General features: G+C 38.9%; 1 protein-coding gene across 8 annotated transcripts in view; it reads left to right on the top strand.

Moving 5' to 3' along the window:
* Nucleotides 1-20,672, top strand: part of AMBRA1 (autophagy and beclin 1 regulator 1) — a 173,764-nt gene that overhangs the window by 50,832 nt on the left and 102,260 nt on the right. For 4 of the 8 annotated variants that reach the window (XM_079103398.1, XM_079103397.1, XM_079103400.1 and 1 more), the window contains one exon: nucleotides 16,387-16,473. The exons of the other annotated variants lie outside the window; for them this stretch is intronic. In XM_079103398.1, coding sequence (XP_078959524.1) covers nucleotides 16,387-16,473 — 87 coding nt within the window. The remainder of the gene's footprint in view (nucleotides 1-16,386; nucleotides 16,474-20,672) is intronic. 8 annotated transcript variants of the gene reach the window in all.

The raw sequence follows: 20,672 nt of genomic DNA on the forward strand, positions 1-20,672 counted from the left end.
AGGTTCTCCAGCCTCCCTTTAAGTGTTATCTTGAGAATTGCGTGCAAGTGAGGTAGCTGCCTTGGCTGGGACCCTCCAGGTCCTCAGGCAGCATGCCTGACGGGCAGCCCTTCCCCCAATGTGGGTCAAATTAACACCTGTTAGGCTGAACTAAATTATCCCTCCTCATTCCTCTCTGGAGAGGTGTGCTTTGTGTACACACTGAAACATGAAAAGATGTAATTGCTTCTGTCAGCTCAGCGGGTTGGAGCACCGTGGTGAAATCTATATATTTGCTGCAGATACATTGAGAGCAATTTCCCATGTACTCATCTTTCTCACTTGGGGTTCTCTTCTTTACTGTGTCTATCAGAGTAGTGCTCTAAAGGGTACGGAGGATGTTTCAGACAATAACACCAGGTGTAGGGGGTTCTATTTGCATAATATATTTTGCTTATTGTAATCAGTTCCAGCCCAATAGAACTAAACAGTAGCTTCCCCTCCACCTCCTGGGTTTCTTATATATTTGTAGGTCCAGTACATCTACCCACTGACCCACCTCCCTCCCTCCCTCCCTTCTTCCCTCCCTCCCTCCCTCCCTCCCTCCCTCCCTTCCTTCCTTCCTATTGAACCTTGAGGCACTTTACCACATCACCAGCCCTTTTTATTTTTTATTGAAGCTGGTCTTGAACTTGTGATCCTCCTGCGCAAGCCTCCCGAGTTGCTAGGATTACAGGTGTGTACCAGCACTCTTGACGTGCTCCTTCTTGAGAATACTCTTGACAACATGTTTGTGTGAGCAAATTCTGCTTTAATGAGTAGGTCTGGTAAATTACCCAGATAATACAGAATATTGTCAAGGTGTGTTTGGCCCTCAATGTTTCAAAAAATTGAAAATTTCCAAAATAAGTTCAGCTTTCTGTGTTCAATTGAAAAAAAAAAATTATTAATCAGGAAGCAGTGATTTGTATTTCCACATAACAGCAGGAGTTGAGTAGTTGCTGCCTCTTGAGCCAAGGCATGGACCTCTTTGATGTCTTTATGCTAGGGCAGACATGTTTCCAACTCAGCTGATTTTCTGTATATGACTATTGCTTTAGCTCAAGTGAAATGTGTTGGTTAGGTGTGGAATCTTTCCCCAGCGCCTTTCCATGGGGCTTCACACTGGGAGGCACTTTCTACCCCACCTGTCCTGTTTAGTTCACCATAGAAGCTCCCCCTCCTTGATGTAGGTTGACATGCTGACAGCACTCTCACCTGAGAAACTGCCTGATTTTTTAAAAATAACAATAATTAAAAAACTCCTCTGTTACCAAATGGGGGAAAAAGGGTTTCTCAGCTAATTTGTTGGATGAGGCTCATTTTAGAGGGTAGATCTCCATTATGTCTACTTACCCAGCATGAGAACAACCTTCTTTTGGAATATGAAGCACTTAAAACCTCTTGTCCCTGAGAATAGAGCACATTGGACAGACAGGCACATTCCAGTGAAAAGGGCATGTGACTTGGGTGTCACCTGCCAGGAAATTAAAATCCAGTTATGAGCAGAAGTAGAAAATGGTAATAATAAAGTAATCAAAGGCAGATAGTGGGACCTTGTTATAGAGAATTGCAGCTTGTTGACCTTGTGCCCCATTCCTTTGCTGCGTTAGAGGGTATAAATGCGAATCCTTTTGCCTCTTCTACTTTTCTCCTCTCCTGCATATGTTCATGTGGGTATCCCAGCTTCTTTTGCTTGTTTCTCCCTGCTGCCCTCTTAGATCACTTCACCTTGGTAAGATGACTTTTGTCATTTTCTTTCTTTGTTCTAGCTAGAGATGTAACACACACCCCCTTTTTTGGTACATGTAACATAGATGTGCCCTCAACAATTTTTCAAGTATGCACAACAGTATTGTTAACTGTTTGCACATTGTTGTACAATAGATCTTGAGAAGTTTTTACACCTTGCATGCATGATTGAAACTACACCCATTGAACAACTTAATAAGCCCCTGGCAACCACCATTCTGCTTTTGTGTCCGTGAGTTTGATTACATTAGAAACTTACCCCTCCACACACTGAGAATTGAGCCCAGGGGCACTCTACCACTGAACTATATCCCCAAATTTTCTTGTTTTTATTTTGAAACAGGGTCTCACTAAGTTTTCCAGGCTGGCCTAGAATTTGTTATCCTCCCTCAGTAGCTGAGATTACAGGCACGTACCACTGCACCTGGTAATAGTTGTGTTTTTATTTTTTATTTTTTGATACCAGAAATCGAACCTAGGAGTACTTAATCACAGAGCCACATCCCTGGCCCTTTTTTGTTCTTTTATTTTGAGGCAGAATCTTGCTAGGTTGTGAGTTTGGCTTTGAACTTGTGATCCTCCTTCCTCAGCCTCCCAAGCCGCTGGGGTTACAGATGTGCGCTACCACACCTAGCTAATAGTTTTTTAAAATTTACATTTCTCTGATAATTAGTGGTATTGAATATCTTTTCTTAAGCTTATTGACTGTGTGACATTGTTAGAGAAGTGTGTTCTAATTGTTAAAATGGTTGATTTTTTGGTAATTGAGTGTTTAATATATTTTAATATATTATTTAATATATATTTGATTTAATTATTTAATATATATATTTAATATATACCCTTTTGTGATATTTGGTTAGCAAATATTTTCACCCATTCCATAGGTTGCCTTTTTAGTCTATTGATTATTTCCTTTGCTAAAGTTTTAAAGCTTGATGTTATCCCATTTGTCCATTTTTTATTTTATTGTTTATGCTTTTGATGTTGTATCTGAGAAAACATTGCCCATTCCAGTGTCAGGAAGGATTTTTCCATTGGGAGTTTTATGGTTTCTGTTGTTCTGTTTAGCTTTAAATTTATTTTCAAGTGAATTTTTTTTACATGGTATAAGATAAGGGTTCAGGTCCATCTTTTTTTTTTTTTTTATTTGTGGATATCCAATTTTACTAGCTCTGTTTGTTGAAGATAATGTCCTTTCTTAACCATGCAGTCATGACATCCTGTGGTATTTGAGATTAAACCCAAGGATACTTTTACCACTGAGCTGTACCCGCAACCTTTTTTTAGTTTTTATTTTGAGTCAGGGCCTTGCTAAGTTACTGAGGTGGGCCTCAAACTTGTGATCCTCCTGCCTCAGCCTCCTGAGTTGTAGGGATTATAGGTGTGTGTTACATCATTCTTTTCTGTCTACTAGAGTCAGTTTGTGAAGTAAAGGCTTCCAGGAGTATGTATGAAATCCCACCATTATGGTTTATATCTCCCCAAAAGTTCATGTATCTGTATAGGAATGTTCAGTAAAATGATTAGATCATGATAGCTGTGACCTCATTAGTGGATTAATCCATTTGTGGGTTAATAATTTGAATAGACTACTAGGTGGTAACTGTAGGCATTTGGAGCATGGCTGGGGGAAGTAGGTCCCTGGGGGCATGGCCTGCACTGTATTTGTCCATGGCCTTTCCTTCTCTCTCATTTTCTGGCTGCTGTGAATTGAGCAGCTTTCCTCCTCCATGCCCTTCCCCTGACGTTCTGCCTCATCTTGGGCCCAGAGTAATGAAGTCAGCTGACCATAGACTGAGACTTCTGAAACTGTGAGCCCAAAATAAATTTTTTCCTCTTAAGTTGTTCTCATCAAGTATTTTGGTCACGGCAACTAAAAGCTGACTAACATACCCACCATTTAAAATTGAGGTAAACTGAGTAGAAAGTGAGGTTCCCTTTTGAAGGGAACGTAAGGCACGGCTGTTGTGATAGGACTGAGACTGGTTACTCTCCTTAGTTACTTGCCTCAGACACCAAATGGATCTATTTTGGAAAGTTCCATAATGCAGAACATAGTTTAGTTCATAGCAAGGGAATGGAATATTATCCTAATTTCTCCTGCCTCCCTTTTTTTCTTTTTTTCAAAGGAGGCTGGGTGCAGTGGCTCATGTCTGTAATCCCAGGTTCTTAGGATTCTGAGGTGGGGGTCACAAGTTTGAGGCCAGCCTGGGCAACTTAGTGAGAACCTGTCTCAAAATTTTATAAATGGTTGGGGATGTAGCTTAGTGGTGGAGAACTTGCCCTACTGTTAATGGTAGAAATCAGAATTGGGTTTGTGTTTCACGGAGTTGAAGGATGAACACCCCAAACAATGAGACAAGCAAGTGAGCAGAAGTTTATTTATTTATTACTTATTTTTAAAATTTGTTCTAATTAGTTACAGAAATTTATTAAAGAGGAAGTTAAAGTTCAGAAGTGTAAGAATTTCCCAAAGGAGAGTATGGGAGGAGCAAGAGTTTGGCCAGGTCTCTTGGCATTCCTTCTTTTAAAGGCATACGAGGGGAAGGTGACCAACCCCTTGTAACCTGTCCTTGAGATTTTATATTGTCGCCTGTGCCAGGCTATTGCATAAATATCTTTTTGTTAGTATGGAGTCTTTTGTCCCTTTTGGGAAACAGATGATGTTCTTTGACATGCTGGAGCATATCTCAAATAGCAGAGCATACCTCAAATGGTCTTGGTATCTGTCCTCCTTATTGATCTTCACTGTTCTTTCCTGCTCTGCCTGCCTATTTCCCCTACCTCCTAGCATGTGCAGGGCACTGGGTTCAGTCCCCAGCACCACACTTAATCAGTCAATCAGACAGTGTCTTTCTGTGTAGTCCAGGCTGCTGACTTTGAACTCTGGGGCCTCTTGCTTTAACATCCCAAGTAGCTGGTACCACATGTACACAACACCTTACCTAGCTTCCTGCACTTCTTTTCTTTTCTTTTTTTTTTTTTTTTTTTCCCAGGGGAGCCAGTGGTGGTACTGGGGATTGAACTCAGGGGCACTCAACCACTAAGCCACATCCCCAACCCTATTTTATATTTTTTAGAGACAGGGTCTCACAGAGTTCCTGCACTTTGTTTTAGTGATTTGTCCTGCTCTTGATAAGTGAGGAAGAACAAAAAGCCTTAATTTTCCAAATCCCAGAACTATCTTCTACACATAGAGAAGTAGCTATCCAGGGCTGAAGTATATCTTCAGATTGGGAACCTTACAGGAGTAGGTAGGAAAGAGCAGTGAGTCTTTCATTCTTACTTTAATTTGATCATTCTGACCAATATCAGGACTTTGCTTTACACACACATTGAGCAAATTTATAGTGAGTCTTATTGTTACAATCTGTTTTCAATGTCCATCTGTTTTCCTCCTTCCCTCCATCCTTTCTTTCCTTTCTTTGGTTTCTTTGAGTTGAGATGTGGTTTCTTTAGGGCTGTAAGCTAACTTAATGGACTTAGTTCTAATGCTGCTATTGTGACTAGATTGAAAACTGTACAAATAAATTCTTTCCTACATTGATGCATAACAAGGCACAGATCAAAATTTAGTGACTTAAAGCTACAATTTTGTTATATTTCATACTTCTTTGGATAGACTTGACTCAGAGGGTAAGTTCTCCTTGGTCTTCCTTGGTTCTCTCTAGAGCCATCTGGAGGCTCACTTGAGACAACTGGGTCTCTCTTCCTTCCGTGTCGTCTTGGGGGCTTGTCTCTCTACATGGCCTCTATAAAGTAACTAAACTTTTTACATAGCAACTTAAGACTCCCAGAAGTGATAGTTTAAGAGAAAGGAAATGGAAGCTGCCAATTATCTTACAAAGGTAGGCCCAGAACTAGCATTGCTAACACATTCTCTTAATTAAAGCAAGTCACATACCAATCTAGGTTCAGTGTGGGAGGGGACCACACAAGGGCAAGAATGCAAGAGGGTTGGGTTCCATCTTAAGGACTTCTACAGGGACCATACGTATTTCTTTTCTTTTTTTTTTTTTCCAAAGATAAAGGATTATTTTATTTCAGTGACTGATCTATATAATCACCAAGGGCACTATGTACATGCCCACAAAAGGAACTTTATTTTTTGTTCTCTTTCTCCTTGGACAGAATCTTGGTGATCTTTTCATGCTAATCTTCTCTGTATTGTTACAATTTTAGTATGAGTGCCACAGTGAGCATAACCATATCTATTTATATACAGATCACACATCTCTAATCCCAAATCCAAAGGCCCCCAACTCTGGAACTTTTTGAGCACCCATGAACATTTTTTGGGATAAGGGAATGCTTTTATTGATTGATTTTGGGTAAGGAATACTAACCTATGCTAATAGATAACCAATAGTGGGCAGTTAGTATTTGTAGTTTGAATCAAGGGTTTAATGGACTGACATACAGACTGGTGGATGGAAGTCTTACTACTCTTTTTGGTTTACTTGATGGGTTTCATGTGGTTTTCAGAGCTCAGGTACCCACATTTATGCCTTTACAGTATTCATCCTTCAACACATGTCTTTCTTTTTAGGCATAGTGAGTTCATTGGCCATAGTGCATCATATTCCCTCCATATATTTTGGAAGTTGTAATCCAAGGAAGAAGAAAAAAAAACCCAATGGGCTACTTATTATAATATATGCCATGACTACTGTACTTCACTTAATTGCAATTATTTATATATTTGTGTGCGTGCGTGCGTGTGTGTGTGTGTGTGTGTGTGTGTGTGGTAGGACTGGGGATTGATCCCAAATGTGCTTTACCACTGAACTACCATCCCCATCCCCTTTTTATTTTTTATTTAGAGACAGGGTCTCACTAAGTTGCCAAGGTCAGAACTTGTGGTCCTCCTGGCTCAGCCTCCTCAGTCACTGGGATTATAGGCACATACCACTGCATGTAGCTCTTAATGATAAAAATTTTATGACATAGGAATTTCCCCTGGAATGTGGAAGGAAGCTGAGGATAGTGAACTTGCCTGAGGTCATATAGCTAATAAGTGATACAGGTTGGAATTTAAACTACAATCTGCCTAATTCTAAAACTCATAAACACCAGATTACTTCATATTTTAGTTATTTAGTTTCTATTGAATAGTCTCAGACTCTTAAGACATATCAGGAGGTTTCTCAATCACAGCACTTTTGACATTTGGGTATAGATAATTTCTTATTGTGGGAGGCAGTCCTATGCACTGTAGGATTTTTAGTAGTAGTCTTGCCTTACTTAATAGATGGCAGTCGCACTCCTCAGAAGAAAAATCTCTCCAGAAATTACCAAACACCCCCTAGGGGAACCCTTCTCCCATTGAAAATCACTAATAAATCATTTAATGATTACTGCTGTCCTTTGATCTTTCTGTTATTTTACTATATCTTGCAAGGAACTGGCAGCAACTTCAAACCATTATTCTTATAATAGTACTGCCTGGTTCTGATGGTCTTGAGTCATGCCTTTCATTGCCGCTCCCCTATTTTTGCCTTTTTTCCCCCCTTTTGTCTGTGATTCCCCTAAATAAAATGCAGCTGGGTAAAGTGGTATTTGTAAGGACATTTTACACAGGTAACGATTCAGCAGGCATTCAGGTCTCTGCGATTATAGCCATTAGTGCTAGTAAAAGAAGGCAATTTACATGTTTTCTAATTATAGTAGAGGGGAGAAATGCATAATTTTTAGCAAGCTGGGAATTAAATGGCTTCCAGACTACACAGAGTTAATCTTCATGGGGTAGTATTGATTGACATGCTGGAGGACGATAATGTGCGATTCTTTTGGGGAACGGGGGAGGAGAGTGGAAATTGCAGTTTCTCTACTAATTGTACTTTAGGTGTCATTTATGACAATCTCATGTTGTCTAGACAGAGGGAAATGATGGAGAAATTATTCCAGTGGAGTCTCGAATGCTGAGTCCAAAAGGAATCAGGTGGTTGCCAGTCAGGATCAGGGTAGAAGGGCAAGTAGTATATCCCTAGAGGTAAAGCAGTACAAATCAAATGTTACTTAGAAAAGCAGTTCAGAAGGAACCTTGGTTATAACAAAAATGAATATACTCTGAACTTTGTGTTGCTCAAGGGCTCACAGTTGATTGTTTGGGGGCAAGCTGATAGAGTTTCCCTGGAAACTTAATCCCCAGATCACCCCCTCAAAAAGAAAAAAAAAATGTGTGTGTATATATATTATATCCTATTATAGAGTACTGTTTGTAATATGCTAATATGCCAGGTCAAGGGCTTGTCACTTTTTAATGAATGGCCTTTAGTCACGAGTTTTTAACACTTTTGGTCAGGAATGTAAAAAATCATCTTAGAGGATTATACTGGTTTGTTTGTATTAAAGTAGCAAAGGGTCCTATCAATATATTCTTTGTGGAATTAGTAGACCCAGAGTTAGACTTTTTAGGATTTATTTGTTATTTTGAATAAAGTTAACTGATGCTGGGCATAATTGTATATGCCTGTAATCCCAGTGGCTGGGGAGGCTGAGGCAGGAGGATTGTGAGTTCAAATCCAGCCTCAACAACTTAGTGAGGCCCAAGCAACTCAGTGAGACCCTATTTCTAAATAAAATACCAAAAAAGGACCGAGGATGTGGCTCAGTGTTTGAGTGTCCCTGAGTTCCATTCCCGGTACCCCGGGGGGGGGGGGGGGGGGGTTAACTGAGAAGTCATGGTTATGGAATTCTGTGTCTCTTCTTGATTTTTTTTTTTTTCTTTTTTTTTTGTAAACCATTCAATTAGGATGTACTGCCTCTTAATTAAGGTTTGAACCTACGTATACCAGCTGTTATAGAACATGTGTGTGTGTGAGTATCCTAGCTGTGGAACTTTTTATTCATTGATCTGCTCTTACTTATCCTCTGGTGGAAAGCCTGTGATCTAAATTCTTGATTTGAAAATAAGTCTGATCTATGAGTAGACTTCCCAAGCCTGCCAGCTAAAATGGATTTGAATACAGCCATCTTTGTAGATCATTTTGGGCCTTTGAGTTACCTGTAGACAATAGTGACATTTTTTATTGTAAATAAAGTTTCATAACCATATTGTAATGTGTTGAGGGTGTGTAAGAGCTAAGCATAGTGCCAGTCATTTTACGAATGTATTAAAAATAACTACTCACCAAAAGCAGAGGGTCATTTGTCCCAGAGGAACATGGCTGACTTTTCAAGCAAGCTTTTAAATAGCTAGATACATGATTGCACACCACATATAAATTTTGTTGCCAGCCTCTTCCCTTTTGGTGTCTATGTGATTATGTTGCGCTCCGATGTTACCATCTATTGTTCACTGCCCAGAGGCATTGTAGAATACATTAATGTTTGGTATAGACATTTTTGAGCTTTTCTGGTGGAAGGCATTGTGAATTGTTTATGCTTGATGATAGTAAAATCAGGCTGAGCTACACTATAGGCATATGAGCCCTTTCTGTAGTGTGTCTGTTTTTTTTTTTCCCTGAGGTTAATCTTTCAGCAGTGCCGCCTTGCCTTGGTCCACCCCACAGCAGGAGCAGGAATTGCCTGCCAGGCTCTGCTGGCAACTGTACCACGTGCTTTAAGTGCACCCCTAGAACTAGGGGGCCCTACAGTTATCAGATGAGTGCCTATCATTGGATAACTTAAATGATAATTGCTAGTGTGTGAAATGGGGAGGTTTGGAAGCCTCTGCTTTAAAGCAGAGATGTCAATTCAGAAATCATAATAGAGGTGTCGTTTCAGAACACACAATTATTATTTTTTTTTTTTTAACAAAGAATAAGGGCTTGTCATCTCCCAACTTGGGCATGCGCCTAAGGCACAGATCTAGGGCGTGCAGAGCAAGATTAAAAAAATGAAAGCTATAGTGCAACTGAGTTTCTTTGACCTTCTGCCCCTTCATTTCCCCATTCATTGCCCTCTTTCTCCTATGAGGTCTCTTTTGGCAACATACAGTCTAGGAGCATTGGTGGTAGTTTCTTAGGCAAATAGCCAGCCTTGGACTCTATAATTTAATGAGCCTCTCAGGGACCAGGCAGCATTGCATTTATCAGGACAACTATGTCAGCACTTTAACCTGAATGGCTTAAATGATGAGAATGATGAAGAGTGATGTAAGCAATTTCTGCAAACTTTGTTTCTTTAGGAATTTTGGTGTAAGTTTTTGGACACCTGGCAACCTTGTCTTGAGACTCACCAGGTCACTGAGGGGAAAAAACACAGATAAATTGTCTTGTTTCTCTTTCCTGGTCTAGTTAGAGCTGCTGTTTGATTCACTTAGATATTTATTGGTCTCTGTTACATGTTAGTTAGGATGTGAGTTTTGGTGGAGATGAAAAGATGTCTTGGACCCAGTACTTGGTTTCATTCATGTAGCTTGTAGTCCAGTGGCAGAGAATATAATTCTAAGTGACTGCAAAACAAGGAGACTTGGGAGAAGGCCTCTTAAGAAAGGTACAAAATGCTTTGGGGTATCAAGGAGGAAGGTGAATTTCTGGCTGGAGGAGTAAGTCATTTGAACTTTGAAAGATTTTTATAGGCAGTGATGAGAGAGAAGAACTTTCCAGGAAGAAGAAATGGTCAAGATAAATACAGGGTCAGGATAGTGAGGGTTTGTATAGTTTAGCTAGGACAATAATTTTAAGTGTGGTCTGGAAACCCCAAAGTCAAAAGCTACTTTTATAATAATGCTGACATGTTCTTTGTGTTTTTCACTTTCATTCTTTCACAGATGTGCAGTGAGGTTACATGATGTGTAATGTCATCATTCTGATGACTAATTGAATGTGTGCTTATGTATTAATTCCTCAGTTCTGCTGGGTGCAGTGGTACACATCAGTAATTCCAGAAACTTGGGAAGCTGAGGCAGGAGAATTGTAAGTTCAAAACCAGCCTTGGGCAATTTAGTGAAACCATGTATAAAAATAAAATTTAAAAGGTATAAGGTTGTAGCTCAGTGGTAGAACTCCCCTGGGTTAATTCCCTAGTAATGCAAAACACAACAAAACCAAGAACATACAGAAAAAGAAAACCACTGGGCTTAGAGCATATAGTATATCTAAAATGAATGAGAAGTGCTGCTGCAAAGTTTTGGGTGCCAGACATTTTATTTCCTAGGTAGAAGGGAGCTGTTAGTTTGGGTTTGACTCTGCTGAATTGAAATAGCAAATGCCACCCTGACTTTGAAACCAGGCAAGGAAATAATTCCTTAGATATGGGCCAACAGTGGCATGTTAGCTTTTGGTAGCAGGCTTTCCCTAACTGAAGAGGCCACAGTTATGAGGATTGATTGTTTCCAGTGGCTAGAGAAGGTCTGAACATGTTTGTTTGCTTTAGGATATTGATTTCCTCTGTGATCTGACAACCATTTAAAAGAATAACTTTGGGATATAATTATTTAGCAGGGAGGAGTTGTAGCGACTTGTTTATTCTGTCTAGACTAGTACCCAGACTTTCTGCTTCTCAAACTGATGTCCCCTCAAATCTGAAATGAAAAGTTTTATTTTAAAAGATAGTCCATCTCATCTACCCTGATCACTTTTTCTGTTCAATAGTTTTCTTCCACTCTTTTTATTGTCTTCCTAGTCATGAATAGTCATCAAAAGATAGAGTTGATAAACCTCTTAGAAATATTTAAAATATTAATTGAAAGGAACAAATAGTCATGTTCATTTACAGTGTTAGAACTTCTACAACTTGAATTGTGTGCCTCTTGAGGGCTTCAGCAGGGCTTAATTTCCTTCCTTCCTTCCTTCCTTCCTCTCCTTCCTCTCCTTCCTCTCCTTTTTCTCCTTCCTTCCTCCCTCCCTCCCTCTCCCCCTCTCCACCCCCACCCCTTCTCTCGCTCCTTTCTCTCTTTCTCTTTCTTATACTAGGGTTTAAACCCGTGGCCTCTCTCATGCTAGGTGAGCATTCTACCACTTAGCTATACTCCTAGCCCAGGAATCATTTTTGATGGCATTCACTAATGCATGAAATTTGATTTCTAGTTTTGTTGTTATTGTTGTTCTGTTTCTTAGTAATTATACCTTGTCTTTCAAGGCATTTTACATGAGCAAATATTTTACAGCAGGAGTGGGCATACATTTTCTGTAAAGGGCTAGGTGGTATTTTGGGCTTTGTCTTTTAACTTTGCTTTTCAAGGTCCAAAGCAGCCAAGGATAATACATAAATGAATGGATGTGACTGTGTTCAGACAAATTTATTTACAAAAAAGCTATCTCACACAGGGTTATAGTTTACCAAACTAGATTAAGAGCATTAGGGTATGGGGCTTGAGTTGTGGCTCAGTGGTATAGCGCGTAAGGCACTGGAATCGGTTCTCAGCACCAAATAGTTGTCCATTGACAACTAAAAAAAATTTAAAAAGAGCATTAGGGTAGGTTGCTGTGTGAAGGAATCTTTTATTTATTTAATTTTATATTTATTTATTCTAACTAGTTGTACATGACAGTAGATGCATTTTGACACATCATACATAAATGGAGTATAACTTCTCATACTTTTGGGTGTACATGATGTGCAGTAATCTTTTTTAGAAGTGAATAATTATTGTGAAAATGACTACCTCTTTAACTTCAGTATTTATTTTCAGATTTTTTTACATTGAATGTTTTTATTTTCTTATTTTGACATAATTTCAGACTAGTAGAAAAGTTGCAAAGACTTTAGTCATCCCTGTACCAACCCCTACCCCCCAAAAAAACCAAAAACAACCCACTGGTGAACCAGGCGCCCTGAGGGAGAAAAGAAAGAAGTTTTAAAGGGTTTTTGTTTTGTTCTAAAAGGCTTCAGTGACCTTTTGGGGGGGGCGTGTATTGGGGCTTGAACTCAGGGACATTTTACCACTGAACTCCATCCCTAGCCCTTTTTATTTTTTATTTTGGGACAGTGTCTCCCTAAATTACTAAAGCGGACCTCAAACTTGTGATCTTCCTGCCTCAGCCTCCTGAGTTGCTGGGGTGATAGTCATGTATCATCATGCCCTACTTCAGGTAATTCTTTAAAATAGTTCTAAACTGAGATTGTAGTTCAGAATGAAATAACTGCTTCAGGCCTGAACAACCCTAACTGAACCCTCCCTCACTCCTTCCTGATTTTGCATTATCAAATTGCAATATAGATTATTAAGTTAAGTCAAATTTGTGGGGGCCAGAGCAGACGGTGCACAGCTGCTATCCCATTCCATTTTCTTGTGGCATTTCCCATTGATAGCTCTTTGAAAGAGCTGACTGTAGGAGAGAAAGATCTTTAAGATTTCTAGGAGTGGTGGTGGTGATGTTTACCTATCTAGTAGCTCTATTTCTTTCTTTATTCCAAACTGGAGAACTCTATTTTCACTCCAGATAGTACTTGTGGAGAGTTTATGTTTTATCACTGATTTGTATATGTGTGGAAGTACTATTCATTCTGCTTTGCCCTCTGGATTTTGTGTATTAGCAGCCAAAATGCCGTGTGTGTGTTGTGTGTGTGTGTGTGTGTGTGTGTTTTTCCTGGTACTTCTATATTGTCTGGGAAGCAATTGGTGCCAAAAGATTCTGTAGTAAGTAGGCACAGGCGATGATTGTTCAAAGAGAACCTCATCACTGACTCCCCAGGGACAAACCTTAACATTTTGATTTTACTCTGATTTAAAGAAGTCTTTCTAATTAAGATAGGAAGTTAGGGTAGGAAGTAGACTGCAGGATTCTCAAATAGAATCATTAAAATTATTTAATCCAATCTCTTCCAGTTCAGGAATCTCCTTTATAGCATCCCTGATAAGTTATCTCATCTCTCTCAGTACTGTTGTTGCCTTGACACAGTAGGTGGCAATATTTGCCTCATAACTTACCAGGTTAATTTTCCAGGCATAAGCACTGAATATATATTGGTCACACTGGAGGATGCTCTTCACCAGAGCTCCTCTGCTTTACTAGGCAGCTGTTTGGAGGGTGATACAACAGGACTGGGACGAACTCAGAACTAACTCCAAAGCACTTAAGAATGGAACAATTGTTTAGGTTTTCTAGGGCAGCCAGCTGCTCCCAGACTTTACTTCCATTCTTTGACCCATTGACCCATTCTTTGATCCTAAAGAACTAGTTTTAGTTAATAAAATAGTAGTATTATAAGGTGACATATTTTGATCCATAGCTACTAAGTTACAGTTAGGATAGGAGCAGGAAGTTCTGATGTGCTATTGCACAGTAGAGTAACTATAGGTAATAATGTTTTATATGTTTCAAAAACTAGAAGAAAGGATTTTGACAGTTTTCAACATGAAGAATGAAAAATATTGAGGAAATAGATGTTTAATCTGACTTAAACATTATATACTATATCCATGTATTGAAGCATTACATAGTACTCTACTAATATCTACTATTTTATGTTTTATGTATCAGTTAAAATTTTTTGGAAAGAGGACTTACATGCTCTGAATGGTCTCAGAATTTTGTTTTTCTTCTTCTCCAATCTATGCAGCTCTCACTTCCCCTACTACACACAAACATTTTTGTATTTTAAAAATTCAAAGACATGTAACTGGGATTGCTTGCCTAGTAGCATGCATGAGGCACTGGGTTCAATTCTCAGCACCCCATATAAATAAATAAAATAAAGGTCCATTGACAACTTAAAGAATATACATATGTATAAACTCAAAGACATGGAGATTTTTGTGTGTCCTGATTGGAAAAAAAAATTGACAACTTAGAATGCAAGGGGAAAAAAAAGTGTTTTGGAATTGATGAAGCACATCATTTCTGCTGCTGTGAACACTGTGATATCACTGAAGAGTTGGGTGTTCAACCAGAGAGATGTATTTTATTGCTTTCCTCCTCTTCTCACTGGTTATATTGTGTTTTCTCCATTCAGTGACTTTCAATTGTGGGCATATATATAGTCCTTGTCTAGATAGAAAACATCACTTAACAGGTGGTTGTGAGGGGCTGGAGAGGTTGGAAGCCAGGTTGATGGGGCTTTGGCTTTATCTCTTCCCCAGTCTGTTATGGGAAAGGTTGCAGTAGGCCAGTTGCTGGAATAAAGTGACTGCACATGACTAACCCAAAGCCAGCTGGTTTTAATAACACTGAATTGAATTAAATCAATTGGAAAAGATTGGTAGCTGCTGTCCTTATTCTGCAGATCTGCTTTAAAGAAGAATCTGGCAGGGAACTGGAGACTCTGGGAGCCTCAGGCAAAATGCGGCTGGAGAGGAACAATATGCATTTATTTCTGGGACCACTTTTTTGTTTCTTGTCTTCTTCTTTTTTGTTGTGGTACTGAGATCGAACCCAGGGGTGCTATACTACTGAGTTGTATTCCCCATCCCTCAACATTGTGATCCTCCTGCCTCAGCCTCCTGAGTCATTGGGATTATAGGTGTATACTATTGAGCTCAACTCTAAGACCACTTTCTTTTTTTTATTTGCGGTGCTGGAGATTGAACCCAGGGCTTTGTACTTGTGAGGCAAGCACTCTACCAACTGAGCTATATCCCCAGCCCTGAGACCACTTTCTTTAGAATGTGTTCTGTGGCAGGAGCTTTACTGGGTACTAAGATACATATGAATTAAGAAGTAGTGTGGTAGCTATGGTAGACCAAGAAGCCCCTGGGCCATATTAACTGGCTCTTGTATGAGGAGGAAGAAAATATGTTCTAGCTAAAAATTTAACAAACAGAAGATTTCATATAAAAGTCCAAATTTTTGGCTTCCCTTAAAGAATAGGAAGAGCCATCAATACTGAGCCCACATTGTAGCTTGGTAACACTTGCTGGTGTTGAGTGATGGGATACATACCTTCCTGTTTGCCAGTGTCCATTACTCATGAGGAATGCATATAGTAGGCACTTGTTTCCCGGGTGGACCCTGGATGGTTCTGCATTACAGCACAGCATTTTGGATTTAAATATAGACCTTCCCTGGATTTCTTACACTACCTGTTAATAGCTGTGTGCCTTGGGCCCACATACTTAGGCCCAGTGTTCTCATGTGTGCAGTAATACCCGTCCCTAGATTGTGGTGAGGTTTAACTAAATACATGTGAAGTTCTTAGCACATTGCCTGGTACTCAGTAAGTGCTCTTTACTAATAAAGTGTGTATCATGTATGATCAGTTGTACTTTTGGTTGGGCTAGATCATATAAGGTTTTTGTCAGTTAAGAGAGCCCTAAGAATACTCTTTGTCTCAAAAAGAGTATGGGCAGAGCAGAATGAGTAGAAGATAAGGGGATGGTGGATTATAATGTCATGAAGGAACTGAACACCAAGAAAAATGTTGGCACTGCATAGTAATCTCTGAGTGCACTTAATTTTTCCCTCCTGTGTTGATCCCAGCCTTCTGTTTGTCTATTGGCAGTACTGCGAATAGAAATAAGATCCTGTTTCTGAGGCACTTGTTCATTACCCGCTGAAGAGCAGTATTCAGCATAATACAGTGGCTGCATCCAGTGTAGGAGCTCTGTAGCTCTTCTTTAATTTGTGTCTCTACATACTTAGCTTGTTGGAAGTGTATGCTCTCAGAAAATAGATCTTAGCAGGCGGCAATGGGGGATGTTATTTATCTCTCCCCCATTTTCCCTAATGAATGACCTCTGAGTTGGTAATTGACAGGGATTATTGCCATTTTTTTAATCTCTGCTAGGAGGCTGCTGGAGTCTTCCCTCATTTCATTATCCCGTTATGATGGAGCAGGATCCAGAGAGCACCCAATTTACCCAGACCCAGCGAGGTAAGGCCAAAATGAGAAATGGCACTAGGTGGGGGGAGGGGCGGCCCTTGGGGTTGCCGAGCTGTTGGAAGCCCCATCCTGTGCCTCTCTGGTCCTGGTGCTCTTTTATTCTTCAGTTACAATTTTTGAGACAGGTGATTCAGGTGATTGGGAAGTGTTGCAGGTAAGTGAACAGCACCTCTGGAGACTGAGTTTCTTGTCCTTTGTGACTCACTTCTGTCATTGGGGCACTAGAAAAGAGACCTGTCAAGGCCATAGGCCATCAGAGGATATTCTTTCTTGCTGGCCCATAAGGCTATTGCCCATCAGATGGACAACCAAAAGAGGAAGAGGAGTTTATTATTATTATTAATAGGAAAAATACTGCAAATTAAACAAAGACCCTATTTGCTATAATTACAATATCAAGGAACAGAAGCCAAGTTCCTTTAGTTACTGAATATTTGGAGACTACTTAAAGGAAGAGATAAAGGTAGAGATAACTGAACGAAACAAATTGCCATTTTATTAAAGTGCTTGCTTTATACTTTTTAGAAGATATTTGAAAAATTCTTGAAGGGATTAAAAAAAAATTCAGATCAGCTCAGGGCCCATCCTTCCATAGTGTGAACCAAGGATGAAACATTGAGCTCTTGTATAACATCTATTTGTAGAGAGCAGCACCTTGGGGTGCTCACAGCAGGATGTACTGATTTTTAATCATTAAAAAGTGGTAACCTGCACATTATTGGAGCAGAATACATTGTGAGGCTTTGCTAAAAGAAAAGTGTAGTTTATAATGGTGGGGTTGACAAATTAGCAATTTAGGTCAAATAAAACTAAATTAGTTTTCTTCAAAACTAAGGCTTTCAAGTCCACCTGAAAGCATCTTTAGACCAAGTTGATTTCAGGGATACCGAATGATTTTGTCATTGGTATAGTTATGTCATGACAACTGAACATTCTAAGATGCTAGTGAAAAGGATTCTCTGTTATCCTTTCATTTTTGTTTCCACACCCGAGAAATTGTAAACGTATTAATCAGGGAACATAGGAATTGATGATTCTTAAATAGGTAGGCAAAGCTGAGCATGGTAGTGCACTCTTTTAATCCCAGCTATTCGGAAGGTTGAGGGAAAAGGGTCACAAGTTTAGGCCAGCCTCAGCAACTTAGCAAGAGTATTTCCCAAAATTTATAAATTGCAAAAGGATCAGGGATGTAGCTCACTAGGAGAGCATCTCTGGGTTCAATCCTCAGTACTAGAAAACAACAAAAAATAGGTTAGACTTAGAAGGTGACTGAAGCCAGGAAGTTTATGTTAGCCTTTAAGTATGTTTGCAAATTATAGTTATAAGCTCTTGAAAAAGGAAGGAACATTTTTTTTTTTTTTTTTTTTTGGTAAATCAAAAACTTTGAAACAGAGATAGAAAACTTCTTGCTATACTACAGTTTCTTCTAGAACAGCGGTGGAAGTCTTATTCCCGGAAATTTTAGCCTGGCAGAGTTTAACTGTGGTTCTTAAAGACTGTTATTTGTAATCTGTTATTCCCACTTTGATTTCTTTATTACCAACAGTGTCATACTTTGTGGTGTTATCTTTTGACATTTTCTCTTTGAATGAATACAAAAGAGAGTTTTTGGAGGGAAAATTGTTTCTTCCTTGAAGAAAACTTGAGGATTTATTTAAACATTTAAAATTTCACTTGGAACACGTTAGGGTTGTTTAATGGCTTTCCAGCTCTTCCGCAGGAGGATGCTTGTCATTACCTGTTGTTTAATTTCTTTTTCTTCTTAGGCTACATCCTATATTCTGTGTATAGGTAAAGCTTTTGTACGATATCTCCTTAGCACAAAACTCAGCTTCCCTTTGTATACATAAAAGAACAAGGCTAGGATGTCAGGAATCAGTTTTTCTTCCTTTCCTTTTCCTTTCCTTTCCTTTCCTGCCATTGATATATACCATCATAGTTTTAGGGAACTTCTGTTCTATAGTGGAATTAAACAACTGGGGTTACCTAGTGCTGAATGATTATGTCCCCATATAATAGAGCAATCTTTATTATCGTCACTATCAACATTCTTTTTACCACCATCACCAATAATATTATAATCTTACCATTATTCAATGTATGCTATAAACTGAGGAAATGAGTATATTATGGTCACTTTTCAGGATTAATTCTATAAAATGAATCTTTCTCCTTGAAACTTTTCTCCTGTTATATTCTTTTCTAGTTTGATTTACTTGAACATTTAACCAGTGCTTGATTTCTGTTAGAATGTATCTGTATATTTGGTACATATAAGACCAACTCCTGAAATTTTTGTATTCTGTAATTCATCCTTGTAAAATGGATGGGAGCAGGGACCCAAATGGATGATGAAAATTCATCAATTGAGGTTTTTAGGAAATAATTCTCATGCTCTGATTATCTTGACCAAAGCATTTATATGTCTCATGCCTGCTTATTATTCAAACATAAATTATATTCAGTGTTGCTAAGTGCAGCATTTTATTGAGTATTGCAGATTTTTCAGTTCCAAAGACTGTGAGCCACCTCCTAGGGAATTCCATTTGATGGTTGACCAGAAGGACACCACCTCTGATGGCAGGCATTTCAGAGACAGCTCTAGTTTCTAGAACAGCTGACTGCAGAATCTCCTTCAGCCTGTGTTGGTAGACTTATTAAGGACAATGTCTCCAAGTTCTGAAAAGTCAGGCTGTGAGATGTTTGCAAATACTTTTTTTTTTTTTTTTTTTAATAGCTGGGATTGAACCCAGGGGAGCTTAACCACTGAGCCACATCCCCAGCCCTTTTTTGTATTTTATTTATAGACAGGCTATCACTGAGTTGTTTAGGGCCTTACTAAGTTGCTGAGACTGGCTTTGAACTTGGAATTCTCTTATCTGAATCTCCTGAACCACTGGGATTACAGGTGTACATCACCATGCCCAGCCTATTTTGTTTTGTTTTTGAGATGGGGTCTCACTCTAAGTTGCCTAGGCTGGCCTCTAATTTGCAGTGCTCTTGCCTTGGCTTCCTGAGTAGCTGGGATTATAGGTACAAGCAACTATACCTGGTAACAAAGATTTTTTGTATCATTTGGAAACAACTTTCTCTTTTCTATCAGATTCCCATTTAAAGAAAGAAAAAATGGAAAACACTCTGTTTTCCTTTTTATACTTAAACATTGTATAAGTATATGAAATATAAAAGTCCCCAAGAATCCTCATGAGGATTGCTGTCTCTTTTAGTTTTTTTTCCCTAATTGGGTAAATATATATTTTTGTATGCATATTAGTATATACATATCATTCTTCAATCCTCCTGCCTACTTAAAATTTTAGAGACCTTTCCTTGTGAGCATATAGGTATGACATTCTTATTTATAGCTCCATAGTGTTTCTTTGTGTGGATTCAGTTTATTTAGTTTGTTGCAGGGCATTTGAGTTATTTCCCAGGTTTTTAGTAAGGACGACAATGTTGCAAATCCTTGTGTGTATTCTTATGTTTTCTGTAGGATAATATTCCTAGTGGCATTATTGAGTCATAGTGTGTCTCAGGTTTTAAGTCTTAAAATTGCTTAGCAATCCACTTAATATTATCATATAAAACATTTTTGTTATTGTTCCTCATTCTTAGTTCATAGCCTCAAATTATATAACAGTGTTGTAAAAGATGTAGGAAGATCTTCAGAAAGGAGGAAATGGAATGTGGGGAATCTGGTGGTACACTAGAAGTTGTCAGGGAGTATCAAGATATTATTTAAAGCCTTGGTCTGAAGAATCTTAAGTCTAGACTGATTATTTATTGGAATAGCCCTGGTAGGAGAAATGTGCTACAATAGCCTGATTTGTAAGAATAGAAAAATTTCTGTTAGATCTTCTGTTTTCCCAAGTATATATTACTCCCAGCCCCTGTCTTGAATATTTTTTCCATGTTACAAATACCTATGATTAATGTATAAGGATAAGAGGTTTACAGGGATAGTTTTAAGGAACTAGTTCAATCTGGAGCTCTGTGTGTTTGTTGGAGAAGAACGAAGTCCTAGTGAAGTGATGGCTGTGGATGCCTTTTTTAAGCATCGAAGGGTTACCATCTCCTGTCCTATTTTCTCATCTATAAGATGAAAGAGAAGATGATTGTTAAAGTACCTTTCATTTCTTACTCTTTGCATATGGATGGTGATCAAGGAAAAGCTGTGAATCTGTTTAAGG

The sequence above is a fragment of the Sciurus vulgaris genome, assembly GCF_902686455.1.
Source record: "Sciurus vulgaris genome assembly, chromosome: 11".
NCBI lineage: Eukaryota > Metazoa > Chordata > Mammalia > Rodentia > Sciuridae > Sciurus > Sciurus vulgaris.